A 23,817-nucleotide genomic window follows, 5' to 3' on the forward strand; every position below is an offset into this window, starting at 1 on the left:
TCTCCACAGGATTCTTTTTTATTAAGCGTATGCATCAAAAGAGGAATGCCTGCAGCCTAAACACCATGTAATTAGTCTCTACATAAGCTATGAAGCTAATGGGACGATAATAAGTAACGTATTACACATTTACTTTTCAATCAAACGAATTTGTTCTAACAACACAGTTATCAAGCAATTATGTTGTAACGCCAGCTGAGTGCTGCATTGAGCGCCACAGAGTGCTTAGCCCAAGTACGCTGGCATAAGATCAAGCACAAGGAGAAAGCATGCTTTTTTTTTATTATGTGTATATTTGTATTCCCCAACTCGCACACAAATGTTGGAACCTCAAGGTTTGTTGTTAGGTAGTGGTGTTACACACCAGCTGGAGCCAGGAGGTGATCTCAAGCCGTGGATGCCACCATCAGCGTGAAGAGCTGGAGGACAGGACAGGACGACCACCAGAGCTCCCGTACCTCCAGGCTCACGCTTTCGGGCAGTCTTTTGCCACCACGGGTCCCAAGGACGCACGACGCCCTTGGGCTGATGGTTGGACTAGATGATCTCAGTGGTCTTTTCCAACCTTAATGATTCTATGCCCTTGGCTGTTGGTGGAGCACGGCACGCAGCTCGGCTCTGCTGCCGGCTCACGGCGCCTGGGCTTTGTGTGAGAACCACACGGAGGTTTTGGTGGTGAAAGCCACTTGTGGGTGTACCGCAGCGCAAAGAAAGGTGTGAAACTGGGTGAAAGCTGTGAGACCGCCGGCAGCAAGCTCTGCACAGCTTCCTGTGAGCCGGGTGCACGCAGAACTGCCCAGAAAACCTGCGTACAGAACCCTGTGTCGGAATGCTGCCTATAGCTACAACACTTCATTGGCACACGCTCTGCTCAAGACGTTCTCCTGAAGCTGGAGCACGGCACCCCACAAGCAAACCTCTGGGCCCCGTCCCGCAGGCCGCAGCGGAGCAGGCAACCCTCCACCCGCCCCGCCCTCCCCTGGGCCGCACCCCCAGCGGGCAGCGCGGAGCCCCGGCCGCGCCCAGCGTCCCGCCCCGCCGCGCAGCCCCTCCTCAGGTGCGGGCCGGCCCCGCCCCGCGCTCAGGTCGGAGCCCGGAAGCCCCGAGGTTGTGGCGGCGGCGGGGCTATGGCGGGTGCGGGGCGGCCGGGCTTGTCTCCTCCGCTGCTGTTCCTTCTCGTCCTTCCCGTGCCGCCCGCGGCCGCCGCGCTGCGCTTGCTGCTCGGCGCCGCGCCGCCCTTCACGTGCTCCCAGCCGGTAAGCGCCGGGGAGGGATCTTGGGGAGCTCCGGGACGTCTCGGGCCCGGGGAGTGCGGGGCTGCCGGGGCCCGCCCCGAGAGACGGAGTGCCGGCGCTGCGAGCCCGGGGCCGGGCCTCTCCTGTGCCGGGCTCTGCGGCCTCCCGCTCCCGGCCTGCGGGGAGGGACGGGGACGCCGCGCTGGGGAAACGGCTTTTCGCATGTAGGTATATTCCTTTGCTTCGGGGTGGTGCGGCTGTGAATGGGTCTGTAAGCGGTTCGTTTCTTGTAGCGCAGTTCCTATACTGCTTCTTGGAAGCGCTGTGCGCTCCCAGCTCTCGTGAGAAAGGAATTTTCCTCTGTGTGTGACATCAGGGTGCGTGTGGTCAGCGGCACGGAGAGAATGTGTTGTTTAAGAGACGACTCCCGTCTGCTCTGTGTCACATCTGCTGTTTCCGAGCCTTGTGCGTGCATCACTGTGTGAAGCCTGCAGCATGGTGTCCATCCTGTAGTGTAGAAGTATTTTCCTGTCCCGCCCGGGTCAGACCGATGTTGTGCTGAGTGCCGGGCTGACAGACATGTCCTTTACTCCTGGTGCTGTCTGCCTGGCCCCACAGGAGGCCAGGGCCCCTCCGAAGCTGTGACCCTCTTCTTCTGTAACCTTTTCCTGTACACGTTTTCTGTCTTTTGTCTACTCACTGACCTTTCCTAAAGTTTGGTCACACGCTCGTTCCTGTGTTACCTGACCTCTCCTCTGCTGCTTTATGCTCCTATGTGAAAATACCTCCTCAAAAGCACTCATTTTCCACACTTTGCCCCGGGTGTTGTGAAATTAGAAAGTGAAAGCTCTTGGAAAAGGCAAAGAGGACATTACAAAACTGCATGGGCATCCCGAACACCATTAGTCACACAGAGCTTGAAAGCAGCGCAGTGTGGAGTTCCTGCAGTCCTTGATGCTTGGGCTGACCACCTCCCTGAGGTGGACCACTGAGCGCAGTGAGGGACTCCCTAGCACAGCTCCAGCTTTCAGAGGGGAGCGGGCTTAAAGACAAAGCTTGCAAGCAGCCCTGCTGAAGGGAACGGTACAGCTGCTGACGCATGCAGAAGTGTGACTGACAGAGGCTGCAGTGGTTGGCAGCCGTTTCCCTTTTCTGTCAGTTGCACTGCTCTGGGGAAGCTGGGAGCCCCTCCCGTGGTTTCAGAGTTGGGCCGGGTGCTGAGACCACATCCTCCTGCTCACCCGCTGCTGCCAGGCGTTGAGGAAGGGCAGGGTGAACAGCAGCGGGTTTCCAGCCACCAGGGGTGGAATGGAAGTGTCACATCAGTATCACAGACACCTTTAATTGTAACAGAAGTAAAATAAATACTCAGTAGCAGGAGCCCGGTGCATTAAAGTGTTAATAAATGCACTTAAGGTTCCTTATTTATGCTGCTCCACCAAGCCTGTCTGGCTGTAGGCTGAGCAGCAGGGCTGCAAACAGCTCCTTCCAGTAACTGTTACTGGAATGTGTCATCTCCAGGGAGGCGGGGCTGGCTTTCCTCCCCATGCGCACACAGATCCCATCTGGCTGTTCTCCCTGAGTGCCCATCCTGAGGCACCATACCTGGTGTTGGAGGGATGTGGGTTTTGTGATAGCCCCGCCAACCCTAAGGCAGGTGAGCCTAGTTGGGTCATGGGAATCACTGTTGTTGGCCCAATGACATTCACGAAGTCTCCAGAGAAGAGTGGATGCAACATCTTTCATAAAGATGAGTGATGGCGATGCATGTAAAGAAGCCTTTACTTGCACCTGTTTTACAAGCACGTTCACTTTGCATTTGCTATTGACCTTCTCCCATTGCTTTCTGTGAGGGTTTGCTGTGCAGGATGAAACCACTGACCCTGTTCACGCTTAGAGCTGCTAAGATAGGTCTGGGTTTCTTGGCCTAAAAACAATCAGTGATCAAAGCTACCAAAACACGATAAAAGAATAACCTCAAAGTAATTTTAACGAAGTAACTTCAGCTTTTAAAGTTGAATTCCATTTTGCTTAGAATTTGTAGAAGAGAACATTTTTCTCCATGGGTTCTAAATTAAAACACACACAATTTGTAGAAAGTAGTTTTCCACCAGCCTTAAACGAATCATTTTTCAGTAATCACTGGTTTTACGTGTTCACGTTCTATTGATCTCTGCTTCTTTAAACGGACAAATCAAGAAAAGGAAACTGCAGAAGACTTCACATCAGACAGGCATCAGGAGAGAGGCAGCATGGCCTGGAGGTGAGAGGCAGATCTGGGAAGCTGGAGCTCTTCCCACTCAGCAGTTGCTCTTTAAGATAAAATTGGCTGCCTGCCCAGCTTACTTCAGTTTCTTGCTAGTTACCACAGCATCCTGCTGGGAAATCTTGGCCTCCAATTATTTCAATTGAATTGCTATGACGTGCTGCTGTTAATCAGTTTCTCATATGTTTCAGATTCATGTGATTCTCCATGGCATATGGTCTGTCCTTCTCTGATGTCAAAAGGAAGAAAAAGGCTTGGAAAAGTAAAAGAAACTGTTGTTTGGCTTTCTGTGAAATATGACAAGTAAACAGGAGGAGTTGGCCGTGCCTGTGCTCCTCTGCCAGGAGGTTCCAGGCAGCATGCGTCCCTGTAGCTTTGCTTCTTCATCTTGAGAGCAATAGGGAGAATGGGAGAACATCTCAGTTAAAGCCTCTTCTGTACCAGCACACACAGCACCCTGCCTGGCTGCAGGCTTTATCTCCATCTTATGTGCAGAGCTCTGCATTTCTTCTGCCTTCTCCTCCCATTTACTTGCTTGTCTGTCCTGTGCAGCCTGACATGTCTCGGCTCTGTCAACGCTTCTAACGCTTCTAGTTTTGTGTGGGCGAGCAGAAGCAACCATCACTGTAATTGTATTTCTGTTGTATGATCTAAACTTGTGTTTGCTCATGGAGGGAAACTAGGTTGTTTCTGCTGACTGCAGCTTTACTAATGCAATCTGAATGAGCAAGTGCATCAGATAAGGCTGAAAATCAGCAGTATTCCCCTCTAGTGCTAAGGAGGTAGCTCATGCAATTCTAGAGGCAATTGACTTGTTCTACTGCAAAACTGACTCATTTTTTATCTTTAGTTGCCTCCTGGTTTTTAGCTGTCATTCTCCGGAGTTATGTTCTTTTGGTGTAAAGTTGTGTCAGCATTGTGGCTTCATCTCCTGTTGGTTTTCAGTGGCCAACAGTAAGGACATGCTGAATGGATTGATTCTTCTTCTGGGTGTTCGGGGCTGTTGGGTCATCCCTGTACTGCCTGGGGACTGGGAAGGGAGTGGGCCAACAGCTGGGCCAGTGAAGGCTGCCCTCTGGACAGAAGGCCCTTCCCTTCTGGTGATGACCTTGTTAAATTCTCAGCTACTGACAGCATAGTAAACCAACATGGTTAGTGCATATGGGGTGGAAAAAGACTGATAGCCTCTTGAATAGGACAAGAGAGAACAGTTCCAAACTACAAGAGGGGAGATTAAGACTGGATATAAGAAGGTAATTTTTTTTATGATAAGGGCAATGAGGATCTGGAATGGGTTGCCCAGAGAGGTGGTGGATGCCCCATCCCTGGAGACACCCAAGGTCAGGCTAGACGGGGCTCTGAGCAACCTGATCTACCTGTGGGTGTCCCTGTTCGCTGCAGGGGGGTTGGACCAGATGGCTTTAAAGGTCCCTTCCAACTCAGACAATTCTATGAAAATCATTAGGTGGGTCTGGGGCACTGTTGACACCTCGTTGTTATTTGTCCCAGTGGAAACTCAGTGTTGAAAGTTTGAAGACATCTTAATTGTCAGATTTCAGTTCTGAGTCGTCATTAACTGAGTGTTCCCTGTTCAGCTGTTCTTTTTCAGAGAACACCAGAAAGGAAGTAGTCTCATCACTGCAAACGCTTCACCCAGGGCAGTATAACTGGAGGAAGAGAGAGCCCACTGATCTGTTGTGCTGGTTCAATGTTCACACTGATAATGAAACAAAACAAATTGCAACTGTTGCTTGGTTAATTGTCTTATCTGCTGATAAACAGAAGCACCAACGTGCAGATAAAAGCAGATGGTGCTGCTCTTCAAGCAAATAATGCATTATAGTTTATATAAGGACTATAGCATGGGGCAGTTTACAGTAATTACTGATAACTGAAACAACAGGAGGACAAAATGACTGAATAATAATCAATAGCTTTTGTTAAAAGTCATTAGGTTACAAACCAAAGCTGTGGCTTGTAGCCCATTATTTTTGTCCCTCTGCTCAGCCCACCCCACTGCTCACTTGCTCCTCTCAGCCATCTGGGGAGAGCCAGAGGGTCGAAGAAAGAAGACTCATGAGTCAGGCAGGCAGCTGTAAGGAAATGCACGAAGAGGAGAGAGGAGGTGCCTCAATGTTGCACCGGCACTGCCTGGTAATGGCTGTGAGCTTGGCTCTGCTGCCATCATAAACTCCAAACGCAGCTTCTGTGAGAAGGATTGACTCCATTCCAGCCAAAACCAGTGCACCTGTTTATGCAAGTAGCATTGTCACATTGAATAATTTACCTAATATACATCTTTCTGTGAAGGTAGCATAGATAATTTTGTCATGGTTCACCACCATTTGCCTGCTTGCACTCAGGGTTGTTTCTATTGCAGATGTTACACGAGTCTTCCAGGGGTGAAAAAAAGAAACCAAAAACTATAACTGATTTGGGAGATACAAAGTTGTGATAACATTTCTATTAAATATACACACAATTTTTAAGTACGAAAGGATGTAAACAGTGGAGGATTTATCTGCAATAGTTAAGTGTGGTGTAATTGTAGGAGTACAGTTCATGCTAAGTTGCTATCTGATATTCAGATTATCAGGGTGTTTCCTCCAGCTGTGACTGTTCTGACCTTCATAGTCAAGTTCCTCCTGGACGTTTTACATGTTGATGTTAAGCATATCGATCTATTTTGCTCCCAGTTACACTCTGTTGCCCAAGGCAGGGCGCTGCTGTGTGGCTCTTGGTGCCACCTGTCCCAAGGCCCCATCCTGCAATGGGAAAAGCTCCAGCCTGGGGCTGGGGTTCCCACAGTGAGCTCTGAACCACTATTCCAGAGCTGAAACAGGGCTGGAGAAGGCAAGGGTTCTGCCTGCATAGATAAATGTTTAAATATGCAGGGTGGCTGATTAGACAGATTTCTTCCTTGTGATTGAAATGAAATGATGGTTTTCTAAGCAATAATGAAGTTGATCAGTACTACATAACATAAGTATGGCACCGAATCTTTCTCAGTGTATCTGTATATTGAAATAGTCCTAAAGCACCTGAGACAGGTGTTTTTATACTGCCACTATTTATTGGAGTGTGGGTGTGTTACTTGTGATGGAAGCTTGAAGATTTACACCTTTATGTTGTTTCCACTTGGGTCAAAGCCTGAAAGAGATGTTCAGTTTGGCTGGTTGGTTGTTGTTGTTTTGGTGGGTTTTTTTAAGCACAAGGACCTTAATGCCAAAGCTGCTTGCTTTTGCTCAAGATTGGAGAGAGCACAGTTGTGCTTGCTGAGATATGACCACTGATGGCATGTGTGCTTTTCCATAGCTAGCAGAGCTGTGTTCCCATTTGAAATAACCAGTTGGTCAGTGTGGCTGGCGTGATGCCTGCCTGTATCCACAAGCCAAGCCCAAGCACACCTTGTGTTGGCCATAACAGGCTGCACAGAGGTCAGAAACACCACCGCCTTGTCTCCTATTGTGACCACAGTGCAATGACAACATCCCTCTTTATATGTTGAGGCATAGGAAGAGAGTGGGAGGAAACCTTGCCTTCATCTTCATCTGCGAAGTCGGCAAAAACTTCTCTTATCACTAGGATCACATTAGCAAGCATGTTCACATTCTTTTTTCCTACTGATGGTGGGGTCTCCCAGCATAAACAGAACACGTGGGGAAAACCAAGCAGAGCCCACATCATCTCCACTTGAACGTTCAGGGCACGTGTCAGGTCATCGGGCAGTGGCTAAACCCAAACCGAAGCTTTGCTTTTCTGCAGAGCAACTGTATGTAGCTGTGTGATGGCTGATTCTGCCAGCTCGTATGCCTTGCTATTCACTAAATTGCTTTCCTCCCGCTACCAAAGAGAAGCAAACTATTTTCAATTCAGTTTCTATTTGATGAGTAATATTCTTTTTCTTTTTTCTTCCCTCAACAGGATTTAAACTGCCTCGTAGGAAATAGTAAGTCATGTTTTTCTTCACTGCCGCGTTCCCATCAGATCACCCCTTTGGTTTTTTAACTGGCTTCATATGGGAAGTCCTTCCTGCTGGAGTCAGAGAGGTGTGAAGCAAAGCATTGCTCGGGGAGTCTTCAGTTTGATCCATGATCAGTTCTAGCTAAAAGACAAATGGGAAGTTGTCTCTTTCCCAGGACAGAGTCGGGGTATGGGAAAAAGCACACAACCCAAATTGCTTAGTTTATATTTAAATCTGAGAGAGCCCATTTTTAAAGAAATCGGATTTTTTAGGACAAGTTTTTCAGTACGCATTTATTTCGAACTGTTAAATATATGATAGTACCCAATGGAAAAATTTTGCATGAACTAAAATTCTTAAAAAGAGGGAGCATGAAGAGTTTTAGCTGAGTGCAGTGCGTGGATTACCGGGTATGAATGGGAAAAGGAAACTGAAGTTACTGTAGGTCACAGATTTTAAACTTTTTTTTGCAAGAAGAGGGGCTGGGTGGGATGGGATTGGACCATATTTCCCATTGGTGGCTAGGCATTACAATATACAAGCACAGCAAGCCAAACTGCAGCTCCACCATTAGAATTCTGCCTTGATTGAATGTTTGGTTTCAATTCTGCCTCTTGGTTCTTAGTACATTCTAGGGGGAAGTCTTGTTAGTGCTTGGCACACTCCTCTGTAATGTACTTCAGTTTCACCAGGTTTTCTGTGTGTGTATATATATATATATATATATATATATATTTGTAGAATAAGCATCTGAGGATTTTCCACTTCTCTGTAATGTACTTCAGTTTCACCAGGTTTTCTGTAGAGATATATATATATATATATTTGTAGAATGAGCATCTGAGGATTTTCCAGCTATTTCCTTCACTTAAAATCAGGCTGTCGTGAGCAGCCTTAGTTCTTGTGTGCATGCAGGAAGTAGCTGAAGAATGTCATACTGGGCTCTGCAAAGGCTGTGTAATCATTCTACCTCTTAGATCTTTTTTCTTTTTTGTTTTTTTTTAATACATTCAATGATCATAGGTATGTCAGTATGGTTCTGCTTTTTCCTCTACCCCCACGTCTGACAGTTATCAGATGCTCTATCATTAGATATTTACAATTTATTTCTGGATATTTTTTTAATCTTTTTTCTTTAGAAAAATGCATACCGTTGGGCCTATTCTTGCCACCATCACAGATTTATTTAAAACACTCAAACAGTAACAATCTCCCACTTGCAGCTCCTCCTTGACTTGGCAGCCTGGTTCTTCCTGTGTTGGTGCTTCGCTCATACTCAGCAAAGCTATTTTTAATGTGCCCAGATGATCCACTTAGACTTTTGTCCAGCATTTCACTTATCGTATCCATCTAGTGCCTGTCATACCTGATATCACGTTCTCGTGGGATTACAGGCCCTGTTTTCCCTAACACTCTATTGACTGACATAAAGTATTTTTCTGTCCAGAGGGCTCATTAGTTTAGGAAAGGCAGTGCAAGAGCAGTCGCTGGAAGCTGAAGTCAGATGTGTATTCAAATTAGAAATAAGGCAGTTGTTCCAAAAGTTAATTACATTGTTTAAAGAGCTGCTTGAGTACCTGACGTTATCATTGGAAGGCTTGAAATGAGTGCTGGTGTTCTAGCACAGTTCTGTTTCAGCAGCAAGATGGCGACTTGCTGTGAGAGGTACTGAGTAAACTTACTTGGCCCAGCTAGGTTAATTGTGATCATCTATTAATGGATTTCAAGGAAAAGAGGAAGTGTAAGTTACCAGAATGCCCGAGTTGAGAATATTACGGGCAATTTATAAATTACTGACATGCTGAAAGCTGCCCGTTTGAACAGTGAAGCAATCTGTCACTCAGATTTGCCCTCTGAGTAACCCTCACCCAGACAGTAACTGCAGTTACTCAGACTTTATTCCGTCCTTCTCTGGATAACAGCTTTTATTTGCTGGGCAGGTACCTGCATAGAGAGGAGCTGGCTGCAGAATCAGACGTGGACACCCTCTGCTCCCAGCAGCCTTGATGTCTTCTCTGATGTTTTCCGTCAGACAGATGGAGAGCTGCTCCCGGTGCTTCGGATAGAGTGGAAGGTGGCCACTGATGGTAAGCAGAACAGAGGAATGAGGTGTGGTCTAGGAAGGACAGGGAGGAGAATTATGACTTGAAGACTTACTGATTGAGCTGTGGAAGGACAGCTTGAAATTTGGACTTTTGGCTGCTTTGCTTTGCTTTTGCTTGAAGGGTGGTTTTGTTTTTTCTTGAGGAACGAATCGAGGTTTGGGGTATGCTGGGGATTCAGAAGTTTAAAACATTCCCGTTAGCATGGGATAATGGCAGTTAAAATGGGGAAAACAGATGAAACCTAACCCAAGAGTGGCACATACCTTTACCACAATAGCAAGGGGGAAAAAGAAGACTTGTGCTACAAGCTTTGCAATAGTCGTGACTGCTGGAGTCTCATGCAGGAGGATTACATCTGCAAACTGAACAAATGAGAGTTAATTTGAGAGCGTGCAAATAGTAATTCATGTGCTGTTAACCCAGTGCAAATGTCTCCTATTTAGGGTAATCTAGTTGTTGTAACTTAAATTTCCTGTATGCACATGTGTCTTGGTAAAGAAATAATTGACTTATTAGAGCCTTAACGAGTGCCAGTTAATCAGGTTTTCTTACTGTCCAAATATCTGATGGAGGTTTTGTTTCTATATGATGTTCTGCTTATGTGCTCTCATTCATAGTTTTGCAGTTATTCAAGATAGGAAACAAACATGCTTAATTCTGCTTCTACAGCACCTATGTCTGAGGGCAGTATAAAGCTGTTACCTCTGCATAGCTGAGAGGCAGGTGTGCCTCAGGTAACCCAATCATTTGGTGCACTGGGTTTGTTGATATCAAATAAAACAGTATTTGCTTTGGTGCCAAAACTACATAAAGCAGTTAGGAAGGGCAGAGCTAAACACATCACCAAACAACCCGAGGATTTCCAGGGTGCCTAGAGGATGCAATTGCCTGCTGCTCTGCCCCTTCATCAGCATGGATGGAGCTCTTGCTGTGCAGGACAACCTGTAAGCTAGCAGTGGTGTTAGTCAACCCTGCACACTTGGTTTTTAATAGCTAATTATCTCTGTGCTGAGATCCCCAGCACCTCGAAGGAGCAAAGCTGCAATAAGTCTAGGCACAGTAGTGATCTTTGTGGGGTTGCAGCCTTCAAACGTGCAGCTGACAGGAAAGGGAAAACACGTCTCTGTCTGTGTGCCTGCAGCTAGCATCCGCTATCTCCGAGGGGCAGAGCTGGCTGTGATGCAAGTGAGCAGCAATCAACAGATCTGCGCCCAGTTTGAATTTCAGAACAACTTGCCTCTTCAGGTCCGTCCAGATGGAGGCCGGGTGAGTGCTAAGGGCCCTGAACTACCATGGGTTTGGTTCCACTTTTCCTGTCTTATAGCAAGGCTACCTTTTTTTTTTCTTCTCTTTATGTACAGACTGGTTAGTCAGAAGAGTTGGCATAAGAATCAGGATATTGGGTCTGAGGTCTGGTGTCATACCCATTTTGTTCTACGCTTGCATATATCCATCTACAAACTGCTCTACTTAGTTGGTTTTCCTTTCACTTTTACTGTTCTCTGAGTTTTAGTACTGTTGCTCTTGGTGCCTACCACGTGTCACTATTCTGGATGTTGCTTAAAGCAAACAGTTGTGGGAGTTTTTGCATTCTGTTTGGCCACTGTGATACAGCCTCCTTTCTAATTCAGCCTTTCTTTTTAAGTTAAGTTCCCTCTTGTAGTCTCTTCATAGAGAGGAGAACACCAACCTGGTCCTTCCAACCTGTGCTTGGTTTAGGGAGCTCATCAGAAAACTGCTGAGCACCCACAGATCCCTTACAGAAGAGGATTTTGGAGTTTGTTCCTTATCACCCAGAACTGGGCCACAGTTCATTTACCAATTGAAGCCTCTTCCAGAAGTTGAATAACTTTACTGATACGTGAAAAACAGCATAAACTTAATGTGTCTGTATATATATGTATATAATGGCCAAGTACAGAACTCCACACAGTTGTTTGCTATGAAACCATTGTATCAGCTCAGAGATTCCCAAGAAATAATTTTTTCCCTTCATTCCAAACGTAAGAATTTGAGGTAGACCAGAGGACTGATACATTTAATGATTTAATGCATATGAGTTGTTTTCTACAGTCAAGCTTTAGAGAAAAAGTTCATGTAAGACAACAGAATGGGACAGGAGCTGTTAACTTCAGTTTCTTGATTGCGCAGCAGTCTTATTTTGAGTGTGTTTTGTTTGCAGTGGAATTTCACTTTTAACCGCTTTGAGGTGGAACCTGGCCAGACTTACCAAGTGACTGTCTACCACCTACCCAAACTGAGTGTGAATGGAGACTACAATTGCAAGTCCGTGTCTCTCACAATGCCTGGTAAGAGATGCTCTATCTTCCTTAGGCTTTGAGCTTAGGACTCTGTTTTCCAGCTAATGGGCCTGTTTTGTTGTGTTTCTTTTTTTTTCCCCCCAAACTAGGCCCGTGAACTGTGAGAATGAATAGTGCAGCTATGTTATACAGAGAAATGGGGAATCACCGTGTGAGACAGGCTACCTGGGGGGGGGTGGGGGGAAGGGGTAGAAGTCAGAGTGAGGAGGGAGCTGGTCTTTATGAGAGCTGATGATGCAATGGGAGTGGGGCCTGGAGCAGCAGTGTAACACTCCGGCACATACAAAGACTGCTCCTAGGGGGAGCGTGAGTGACCCCGGAGTGTGCTGACTGGGATGGGCAAACGGGGAGGGCATGGCACAGCTTGAATAGGCAGAGCATGCAGAGCAGGCACAAGGCAGACTGCTTTCTTCTTACCTGGGAACATGAGGGTGCAGCACTTTGTTGAAACAAAGAAGGTGACCACTTGCCACAACAGTCAGGCTGAGGCAGAAACCCAGACAGGGGCCATAACCTTTCTGGGCTGACACGTGCATCCAGATAAAGCACCTGAGGGGAAACAGAGCTGCCTAGACCTTCAGTTGCATGGAACTTCAAGGCTCGAGTTCCCCAAGGGCCTGAGGAAAGAGAGAGGTGTCATAGGTGCAAACCTGCCCAGCTTGATGAACTTTTTGAGCAGGTGGCTCAAAAGAGCAGGTGGTTGTGAGAGGAAATCACCAAGCTGATACATATCCAGCAATTAGAGAGAGAGGCCGATGCTATCATGCAGTGACATGGGCAGACCAACAGCACTGTCTTAAGTCCCAGCAAGAGGAAAAAGATAAGCAGGCTTCTAACCCTGTGGAGACAGATGGTATAGACGTGCAGGATGAGGGAGACTGGACCCTTGTTGCTGTTTAGAGTAGGAGGAGGAGCCTTCCCCTGAGATTCCCCTAACTAATAGATAAACAGACACAAAGCTCTTAGAATAGAAGAAGAGGGTGTGGATAGTCAGTCCACAGTCTATCAAATTTTAGGCACGTGAACTTTGATTTCAGAGGTAGAGTTAGATATGATTTACCAAGAAATTTGATAGAGCTGACTGCTTGATCCTTTCTTCTATATAGGAGCATTTTCCTATGACTAAGAAGAACTTGTTTTCCCTGAAGATGGAGAGCATCTGCAGTGCTCTCTGACTGCACTAGCTACTTTATAAATACATTCTATACATGGTTTAAAAACTGGTTCCTAATTTCCTTCTCGCTTATAGTTGGCAATATGACTTTGCAGTTAGAAGATATGATGTATGTGGTGTGTCAGTCAGTGTGTGCTGGAAAAGGTGAGGGGGCACTCAGTTTTTAGCCATCCTATCCTTTATTGTATGTGCTTGTACTGAGCCCTTCTGTTTTTATCCTTCTTCTGTTCCTCAGAAGCCTAGTGCATTGTGTCAAGGTCAGCAGCTGCAGGGAGCTTTGCTGATTAGAGCATACCTGTGGATTACAGTGGCCTAAACTTGAAAGTTGGAAACTTAAGATCTATAATTTTTTTTCTTTCAGCTGTTTAAGCAAGCAGTGATAGGGAGTTCTTTTCATTTGTGTCCAAGCCTTGGAGGAGGGTTATAGTTTAGGCTGAGAACGGTAAATTCCACATTGCTGAATGTTGAATGCGTAAATCTGTATTTGTATTCGAAAAAGGTCCCAAAGAGCAGGGCCAGTCTGCTAGATTAAGCTCATAGAATTATAAATGTGGAAGAGGATTTGGGTTTCAAAGAAGACACCAACCTCCTAATTTTCCCGTGACAGAATACTTTTGAAGGAAGTTATGGCTGTGGTGCTTCCAGTCCAGAGATCAGTATGAAGCTTTAATTCTACTGTGACCCTCTCTATACCAAAGTCTTCTCTCAGAAAGGGTTGTCAACTATTACTGTCATTATAAATACTATATGTTTTTAGTCTTTTCTTGTTAGTATCTCTATAATGAAAAAACAAAACATCAGCGGAAGGACTAGTTTATACATTGCAAACTGATGTTTCTCCTGTTGAAATTTGCTGCTGCTTTGGAGCAAAGATCTACTTATCAAGTTATTGTCTCTGGCTTCTGCTAAGAAAATGGGTATTTCTCCTGAACAGCAGTACAGTGTTTCTGACTGGTCACTGATGGTCCGTCTGTCTTGCAGATTGCACGGACACTCTGATGAAAAGAACCACTCCGTGTATAAAGACAGGTAGGAATTTATCAGAGGCATGGATATCCTGTTGAAATGCTTTTGACGTTTGAGAAACCTGAGAGTACCTGCACTATTTCCAGGCAGTCTGTGGGAACCCAAGATCCAAGCCAGAAGTCTAGATGATATAACTCTGCTTGTGAGCTTTAACCCATGGAGGGAGCCAACCCGATACCAAATTCATGTGACGAGTTTCCTGAATGAGAGGAAGTGTAAAATGATCACACGTGATGTCACAGAGGTAATTACCTTCCTAAATGATACCAATTGTATCTTCTGTGGTAATTTAGACAAACATTTCTCTAACAGTTGTTAAGGGAGTTGGAGCCAAGATGCAGGAGATGTAACGAATGCACTTGCGCAGTAATTGCCAAGTTATTTTCAGATTATTATCTTGCCTTTGAAAAAGAAATTTCTATCAGGAACTTGGTGGATAGAAGACCAAAAAGAGCTTCTCAAAGATTTGTTTTTTAATGTGTGAGGCAGGGTGTAAGCACCTGCACTGGAAATGAAATTTTGACCTGTGATTCTTCAGCCCTTACTACGTTTGCCAAGCTAGCACCTGGGAGTTAGGACTAAATAAGTTAACCAAAACCAAGGTGCAAAGCTTTGATAAGTCGTTGAAGTAGTTCATTAAAAGTGATGGTATGGGGAAAGTTGGTGGTTTGGTTGTTTTTTGTTTCGCTGGATTTTTTTTTTGTATTTTTGTTTGTGTGTTTTTGTTTGTTTTTTTTTAAGAAGACGACACCCTTTTGTAGTAGGTGTTTCAATTAAACTGGCAGTTCCTCCAGGTCTTGTGACCTACGTGCTTGAGAAGCACAAAGCAGATGCAGAATGCCTTTTGACATAAGAAACCTCCCCTTTCAGGCATCTGAGGGAAGAGAGGTACTGAATATTTGTTATCAGTCCCCACCCTTCCTGGGGGGAGGGCAGGTAAATTGGCATTCAGCTTGCTTAATTGTTCCATTTCTTCCGTACTTGACGTTTTCATATTGCATGTACCAATACGTGTCATGTTATTACAGCAGGTACAGCTCTGTGCACACTTTCCTGACAGAGGTTAATAAACCTCACTTTGCTGAGCACTGTAAAGAACATCTTTACGTTGTTATTAAATTGATGAATTCTCAACAAAGGGCAAACTTGTCTTGCTATAGTGTCAGAGGCAGCAGTGTTGACAGCTTTTTTAATTAAACACACGAGGAACCTTGTTGATTAAACATTTACACATTAAATAGCTTAATACATTTACATTGTTAACTCAAGCTTACAGTTTCTTAACATCTTTGAAGTTATGCAATGTACAAATTTGTTTCCTGTTACTTGTGCAACCTTAGTGTGCCGTCTCAATAGTGTTACTATGTCAGTCACACATGATGGTGGCCAGACCTTTTTTTTAACAATAATTAGAAATGTCTGTGTCTTTGTAATGCTCTGTATTCTCTGCTCAGCTTCTTTTCTTTTTTTCCCTCTTTCATTCCATTTTCTTCTTCTGTCTGTTAACTCATATCTGACTTCTGCAGGGTGAACTGCAACCACAAGCAAATGTCACAATCAAAATGGAGAAGAACTTGAGAGCTTGCTGCACCTACAAAGTACAGGTATGATCTCACTGCTGTCTCTACGTAGTTCCTTCCTCAACAATGCAATGTGCAGCTTAAGAATTCTGTATTTTTTGCACAGTGTTTTGTTCTGAGCTATTACCTACATCAGGGAAATAATGATTATGGCAGAAAGAATATTTTATAAGGGTCTTCTTTGTAGACAGTGGCTTTTCCTTAGTGTAGAGTTGTCAAGTCAGAGTCTGAAGTGGGAATGACAGGTGTACAACCACAGAAGCTCCCTGCCTTGTTAATTCATAGTGAAGAGTGTAAGAAATCTTGATTAATCTTGTTTTCAGAAGGGAAGTGGGAATTCTGTGTCTCCGTGGTAAAGCAGAGAATGTAGGAGCAGAGGGGAAAGTCAAGCTGGAACAGAATTGCTTTTAAGAATAGCTTTTGTTTTCTGAATTTATTTTGTCTGCAGATTCAGCCATTCTTTGCTATCTGTGGTACAGACTGTCTGAGGCACTCGACTTTCATCCCTTGTTCACCAGCTCCAAGTGAGATTTCCATTTCTCTAAATTAGCTTCTCTATATTTTGTATGGATGAGAGCTGAATTTTAACGTATCTCTTGTCTTTTGCAGGTGTGGGCCCATCAGGTAAGGTCTCCTAATACCCTGAATCATCTCTTACTTCTTTCACTGTCATATCGAATAAGAAATAATCCTCCTTGGCCCAATGGCTGGAAAACATCTCATTGTACTGCTGAGTTCAAAATGAATTGTATTACAGTTACTTCACAGGTTTAGGAAGGCAAGTATTTGTATACAGCATAAGCCTTAGAGAGCACTTTTTTGAGGTACTTGCATAAAACTCCTTGAGAAATGCTTTTGACAAGAAGAGTCTTAATATAAAATACTTTGTCACTTTGCCTGGAGTTGGTTTTTCTTTTAATTGCATAATATTTAGCAGCTTTTAGAGAGAATAGCTTGCATATATTCGTTTCTATGGATGTCAAGATAAATCATGTGCATAATGATTTGACACCCTTTTTTGGCTGCAACGACACCTGATTTAAAAATAAGCACCTGTAGTTTGAAAAAAAATGCCTCACCCAAAACGGGGGAAAAAAAAAGACTTTTTTTTGAAGATGTGTTATGCAAAACAGGCAGGATGTGGGCTGTGTACCTATCAAAGCTGGGTAAACATTTCTGTGTAGAGAGAAAGATTATTGGTCTGTGTTTTCAATGTGTTGCACATACAGTTCTTTGTGGAACAAATTTGTGGTGCAAAACAGCATCATGAAAGCAGGATGTCGTTGTGATGAGTGACTGTGGTGTGGCCTGTTGTAGGAGAGAAGTACTGGATTACCTGTCGTTTTGGCCCCTGCTGCTCAGCAAACTTCTGTTCCCGAGTGTAACTCTGTATTTGTGTAAACAATGTCTGTGTGCTCTTTTTGTACCACAGATGATATGATGATATGGGTGTACTGGTGTATCACTGGGATCTGTGTGTTACTTGTGGGATCAGTCATAGCAGGTGTCATTTGTATGACCAAAAAACGAGGAGGTAAGACTCATATCAAAGTAGAAACAAGACTTGGTGCTAAAACTACTTTTCCTACTTCTGTAATTATTCCTCTGTTTCCTTTCTTCCTGTCCTGATGTACTGCCACTAAAATAATGTCTACGTAAATACTTTCTTCTGATCTACATCATGGGATTTGTAAGATCTTAATACTATACACCTACTTAAATAAAGTCTTTGATGGATTTTGCTGTCTGGTACTCCATTTTCATATAGATCTTCAGAGCTCACGAGGGGAAAAGAAACTTCATAGTTCAGCCCTTTGATTCCTGCAGATTGCTACAGATATCCTTTCCATTTATTTCTTCTCCTATGTTATGCAAGAGTTTTACAGGACAGAAGCTTCCCATTTGTCTAGACCATAGTCTTCTGTTCCCCCCAGAGTCTCTGAAAAATTCATTTTCATACTTTTTTTGAGTTTAAGTAATGTTTTTCTTCTTCCTCATTCACTGAAAAACATGACATTGCACAGACCGGAGAAGTGAGTGATGAAGAATTAATTCCTGGTCTATTATGCTATTACCATGGAGCGGTTATCACAGGAGCAGGAGTGATGGGAAATATTGTGGAAGATTTCTTAATATAAAATTGATCTGTAAGATGTATGTAGGGACATTTTAGCTATCTCTTTAGGTAAGCCTCTTAAGAAAATGCCATCTCTACAGCATTAAAGAGAGGTAGAAGAATGTTTGGGGGTTCTGTACTCTTCAGATCAGGGGAAGATGGAGAAAATAGGTTTTGTGTGCACCTCTTCTGCTCTCCAAGGAGAATTTTGTGAAGTAGCAAAATTGGCTGATACAAGTCTTCATTCATTTAGTATATTTCATATTAGACCTTTTCTTCCCCATGTCATCTTTATGTCCATGTTGTCTTCAACCCCATGCAGTTAAAGATGTTTGAATGTGGCCTTTGGAAGGGGTTGTCATTTTAAGGGATTAATTTCTTACTTTCAGGACTGACAGTGACTTTCTCTTTCTTCCAGGACACGGGCGAGGAAAGTGCAGCCACTATGATTTGCAAACTGGTAAGCTGTGTTGCCAAATATATGTAATGTATTCTGGAAGTCTCACATAACTGTTCAGAAAGGGGCTCTCCTGCACTCTGCTCCTCTGTAGGTGCTTCTCAAAACCAAAACATGGCCTTGGGATCTTCCTGTTTAGTCAAAAGACACTTTGTAATAACCGGTAGCATCAGACAGAGAATATGCAAGTTGGAATGCCATCTTTGGTAGATGGGGGATAATTGTTTTGTAAAGTGAGTGACCCAGCTGAGGCTGTACTGGCAAAAGAATCTTTGATCATCTAAGCAATAGCAGCAGGAGATTGTTCTGAGTTGCACTGAGCTCTCCAGCAGGGAACATAGTTACATTTGCAAGCCTCATGAGACCTATGTATTTTACTTTTGTGTGATGAAATTCCATGAACTACCCAAGCATCAATATAAATCACAGCTCCACTGTCAGGACTTTACTATAAATTTTTTTTACAATAGTGTGTTATCTCTGTATGTTGCCAAAATAGCCTCAGAACTGGTATTTAGTATAACCTTTTGTTCATGTTCTCCTATGTTGACTGCTACTGGTTTGCATCATTACAATTTCAGGAATGTGGTTGGGATTAATATTTCTGTCTTTCAACAGTACCACCTACCGACCTTCCTCTACCACCCTTAAAGCCTCGAAAGGTTTGGATCGTATACTCTGCCGATCACCTGCTCTACGTGGATGTGGTGTTGAAGTTTGCTGAGTTTCTGATGACTGTCTGTGGCACTGCTGTAGCCCTAGATCTGCTAGAAGATCATCAGATCTCAGAGTTTGGGCCATTACCCTGGCTCACTCGACAGAAGAAGGAAATGGAAGAACTGTCTTCAAAGATCATAATCTTATGCTCACGAGGCACCCAGGCCAAATGGCAAGCAATGCTTGGGAGCGCGCCTGTGTGTCTCAAGCAAGATCAGCAAAAGCCAACTGGAGACCTGTTCACCCCAGCCTTGAATTTGATCCTGCCAGATTTCAAGAAGCCAGCCTGTTTTGGAATGTATATAGTCTGCTATTTTGATGGGATAAGCAGTGAGAAAGATATTCCTGATCTGTTCAATGTCACATCCAGGTACCAACTGATGGACAAGTTTGAGGATATTTATTTTCGGATTCAGGACTTGGAGAAGTTTGAGCCCGGTCGCATCCATCGAATCCAGGAAATCACAGCTGAAAACTACATTGATACCCCTAGTGGAAGGAAGTTGAAAGAGGCCATTCAGAAGTTCAGAAACTGGCAGACAGAGCACCCAGACTGGTTTGAGGCTGAAAGCATCAGCCTGGATAATGAAGAAGAGTTGCAGTCCCTAAACAGAGAGAGCCAGGTGGATTCATTACTAAGTGAACCAGGTGGAATTGTGAAACACCAGCTGCACCTACGAGAACCTGACCCTAACTGCTGTTATGTCATCAATCTCCACATTCGGGAAGGTGAGAGCAGAGGGTGTAAACTACAGCCTCAGCTTAATCTCTGTGGAGATCCAGCTTCTCAGACTCTGATTGATCCTATGGATGAGGCTGCTCCAGTTCAGGTAGTAGAGCCAGTCTCTTTCATGGAAGACAAAAATATACTTGGCCATCATGTGCTGAGTAATGAGGACTGCATGGAAGGAGTTCCTCTTCTGGAGACAAGTTTTCCAATGAGGAATAACATCATCCTCCATGATGACTGTGATGTTTCAGCAATAGATGAACAGAGTCCTGCAAACCTCTCTGGTGAACTGAGGCACCATCTGAATGGACTTATGTACTCTCTTTATCAGCAGAGTGTCATTCCTTCAGATCCATGTTTCTGCCAGGAGGAGGCTGACAAGGAGCATCAGTTGATCTTTGAAGACCAGTGTAAAGACCAAAGACAGTCAGTGCAGTCAGACCAGGGTTACATCTCTAGATGTTCTCCTTTGCCTCCTGATGACCCTGTGGAAGAGGAGGAGGAGGATCAGGAGAATCAGGTGGTTTGTCATGAACTCTCTCCAGAGGTCTTGAACAGTCTAAAGAGCCTCCAGCAGCAGCTTTTTTTCCAGGACATTCAACGGAGCTCTGAGTCGGGGTATCCAGCAGAGCTGATGAACATGAGCCCATCTCCAGAGGACTGTTAGGCTCTATCTGGGACCCGCTCCATCTGAAATACACAGATGGAAGGTGGTACCACATCCAGCACTGAAACCGCGTTTCCAACAGCATCCTTCTCCTTGTATTACATGTGACTAATTGGTGGGATCTTCCTGTCTGCTGCAGGGAGGCAGGGTTGCCCAGCAGTTGATTAACATCTTTGCTTCTAATCTCTGTATGGAACGAAGCAACAAATACTAGCCATCACTGTGACAGAACAGGCAGTAGTTCTGCTCCTGAGGGACATGTATTATATTGAGTCCTCACTGCAGAAAAATTACTTTGGTTCACCCACTAGTGCCTTCAGAACTTTCTCCAACTGTAACAGTTTTATTGCACTGGACAGAAAACAAAGCCAAGAATCAGATTATAGAGTTAGCATGGCAAACTTTGCATTGCCAGTTTGTGTTTTTTTTTAATATACATATTTTTTAATAATGTGTTAAAGATGTGTGCCTTAAACTTCAGCTAGGTTAGGACTGTCTTTACATAATCACATAATGGTTTAGGTTGGACCAGATAAACTGCAGAGGTCCAACACCTCTGGTCAAGTAAGGCAACCTACAGCAGATTGTCCAGGCCCACTTTCAGGTCACTTTTGATTCTTTCCAAGCAGGGAGACTCCACAACCTCTCTGGGCAACCCTGTACATTATCAGCTGGCACAGTTAAGAAGTGCTTCCTGGCATTCAGAAGGAAACTCCTGTTTCTATTTGACCCTGTTGCCTCATGACCTGTCACTGGGCGCCAATGGAAGGAGCCTGTCTCTGTCCTCTTTTCTACTCTCCCTTTATTTATGCACATAATACCTAGGATAGGATGAGAGGGAATGGCCTCAAGTTGTGTCAGGGGAGGTTCAGATTGGATGTTAAGGAAAATTTCTCCTCAGAGAGTGGTGAGGGATTGGAACAGGCTGCCCAGGGAAGTGGTAGGGTCACCATCCCTGGAGGCATTCAAGAAATGTGTAGATGTGGTACTAAGGAGCATGGTTTAGTGGGCAGTGTTGGTGGTAGGTGGATGTTTGGACTAGATGACCTTAGAGATCTTTTCGAACCTTAAGGGTTCTGTCATTCTACGTAGATAAGATGGCCCCTGACCCTTCTCTAGGCTCAACAGTCCCAACTCTCAGCCTTTCATTGTAAGAGAAATGATATAGTCCCTTAACCATCTTTGTGTCCCTTCATTGGACTCTGTCCAGTATGTCCATGTCTCTTCTGTACTGAGAAGGTCAGCAGTGAACATAGCACTCCAGGCGTGTCTTCACCAGTGCTGAGTAGAGGAAAAGCTTTACCTGCTGGCAGTGCTTTGCCTAACGCAGCCCAGGATACCTTCAGCCTTCTTTGCAGCAAGGGTACACTGCTGGCTCATGCTCATCTGTGTCCTCTAGGATTCCCAGGTCCTTTTCCACAAAGGGCACCCAGCATGTCCTGCTGCCTGGGGTTGTTACTCTTAAGGTGCAGGGATTTGCACTTCATGTTGAACCTGATGATGTTCCTGTCAGCCTGTTTCTCTGGCCTGTTGAGGTCTCTCAGAATGGCAACAAAGGCTTCTGGTGTATCAGCCACTTCTCCCAGCTTTGTGTCATCTGTAAGCTTGCTAAGGGTATGCTTTGCCCCATCATCCAGATTACTGATGAAGGTGTTAAACAAGACTGGAGCCAGTATTACCCCCTGGAGTACTCTCCTAGTTACTGCTTAGTTAGACTAAGCCACTAATTGCCACCCTGTAGGCCTGGCTATTCAGCTAGTTCTTTACCCACTTTGATGTGTGTTAAACCAGCTTGTACTTCCTCAGCTTGTTTATGACGATCTTACAAGGCACAGTATTACTGAAGGTAATTACTGAGTTCTTACTGAAGTGCAGGAAGGTGATATCCACTGCTCCCGTCTCTTCCCAGGTTGCTCATTTCATCACAGAAGCTTATTGGTCAAGCATGACTCTTCCTTGGTGAATCTGTGCAGACTGATGGTTATTTTCTTCAGGATAAGCTGTTCCATCAACTCTCAGGGATCTCAGGGATCAAAGTGAGGCTGACCAGTCTGTAGCTGCCCGAGTCTTCCTTTTTGTCATTCTTGAAGATAGGACATTTGCTGTTCTCCAGTCTTCAGGCTCTTCTCCCAGTTGCCACGATCAGTCAAGGATTATGAAGGGGGGCCTCACAGTCACTTCTACCATCTCCCTCAGCACTCATGGGTGAATCCCATCAGGGATGGGATGGCCACAATTTGTGAATGTCCAGTTTGTTAACATACTCCCTGACCTTATCCTGAGCAAAAATGAGTGTGAGATGTTCCTTGTGCGAGTATAGACACAAGCACAGGTATTACAGGCTAACCATTGTGAAAACATCCTAATAATAGGTTATGGAGTTGATCCTTCCAGAGCAGTGATGGTAACTGTCAATTCCAAGATTGAGTTGGATGCACTAGGAAGACTTATTCCATGCAAGTCATCCTCTCTTGGCCCATGTAGTAGCGGACTAGTTGGAGCTGGCATTTACTGTAGGTATTGTCACGGTTTCTGCAAGTCCAGCCAGCTGATTACAGTTCATGGGATACAAGCACCTCCAAGCTTTTCTGCTTTGTGTTCAGACAAGCTTGTCATCTTCCTGTCCTTTTAAGTTTACTTGTCAAGAAATTTTGAGATCATTTTATTTTGGGTTTTTAAAAGTCTGATATCTCAGAAGATAGTCTGCTCTTTTGACTTGCAACCAATGTTTTATTATGTATATTTTATACTTTTGTTTACGACTTGTTTTTTTTCTTAAATTAAAAATAGGAATGCTTTTGGATATATTTACTTAAATACTTGTATGTCTTCAATTCTGCCTAACTTCTTAGATCAGAATTTCTTCTGGCAAAATGGATACAGAACCAGAAGCAGATCAGCTGGCAGGCACCAAAACATGCCTGCAAGGCACCGACAGATACAGCTGGGGACCTTCACATGTGTGGGAAGAGCATGTACCTTCCAAATGGGTGTTACAGAAGTTGAATGCATGTGGTTTCTGTGTGGGGCCTGGACAGTGAGGCAGAGCTGTCAAGAACACTGGCTGTCTCTGCAGCAAAATGCTCAGGAGCACTGAGCACTTCGTGCAACCAAACTTGAGATGTTCTCTCTCTAAAACTCCCTGAAAGGGGATTGTGGCAAGGTGGGGGTCAGCCTCTTCTCCCGGGTAACAGTGATAGGATGAGAGGAAATGTGACCTCAAGTTGTGTCAGGGGAGATTCAGGTTGGATAGTAGGAAACATTTCTTCTCAGAAGGAGTGGTGAGGCATTGGAAGAGGCTGCCCAGGATGGTGATGTTCCTGGAAGTGGTCAAGAACCGTGTGGATAGGGCACTGAGGGACATGGTATAGTGGACATGGTGGTGATAGGCTGACGGTTGGAGTGGGTGATCTTAGAGGTCTTTTCCAACCTTTCTTATTCTATGAAAGTTGGTGCTGC

At 44.6% G+C, this 23,817-nt stretch overlaps 1 protein-coding gene across 3 annotated transcripts; it reads left to right on the top strand.

Moving 5' to 3' along the window:
• Nucleotides 1-2: 2 nt before the first annotated feature.
• On the top strand, nt 3-23,175 carry IL17RA (interleukin 17 receptor A). Of its 3 annotated transcripts, XM_025148848.2 has the most exons (14): nt 3-1,256; nt 3,693-3,763; nt 7,426-7,450; nt 9,406-9,552; nt 10,712-10,836; nt 11,753-11,879; nt 14,047-14,094; nt 14,178-14,335; nt 15,618-15,695; nt 16,120-16,195; nt 16,281-16,295; nt 17,104-17,205; nt 18,206-18,247; nt 18,863-23,175. In XM_025148848.2, exons 1-14 carry the CDS (start codon nt 830-832, stop codon nt 20,356-20,358), a joined length of 2,937 nt encoding a protein of 978 aa, XP_025004616.2. In that variant the 5' UTR covers nt 3-829; the 3' UTR covers nt 20,359-23,175. The 3 variants fall into 3 exon arrangements, with proteins under 3 accessions (XP_025004616.2, NP_001305917.2, XP_015141923.2); NM_001318988.2 differs by lacking the exon at nt 3,693-3,763 and having other exon boundaries at nt 1,089-1,256; XM_015286437.4 differs by lacking the exon at nt 3,693-3,763 and having other exon boundaries at nt 1,179-1,256; nt 7,426-7,550.
• The last annotated feature ends 642 nt before the right edge of the window (nt 23,176-23,817 follow it).

Source organism: Gallus gallus, chromosome 1 (assembly GCF_016699485.2).
Source record: "Gallus gallus isolate bGalGal1 chromosome 1, bGalGal1.mat.broiler.GRCg7b, whole genome shotgun sequence".
NCBI classification, from domain to species: domain Eukaryota; kingdom Metazoa; phylum Chordata; class Aves; order Galliformes; family Phasianidae; genus Gallus; species Gallus gallus.

What these genes read in the sequence shown, in the direction of transcription:
- IL17RA (XM_025148848.2), top strand. Translation starts at nt 830, where the DNA reads ATGCTGCCTATAGCTACAACACTTCATTGGCACACGCTCTGCTCAAGA. An exon ending in GAAGAAAAAGGCTTGGAAAA is followed by an intron (nt 3,764 to 7,425) that starts GTAAAAGAAACT and finishes TTCCCTCAACAG; the next exon opens with GATTTAAACTGCCTCGTAGG. An exon ending in AAACTGCCTCGTAGGAAATA is followed by an intron (nt 7,451 to 9,405) that starts GTAAGTCATGTT and finishes TTTGCTGGGCAG; the next exon opens with GTACCTGCATAGAGAGGAGC.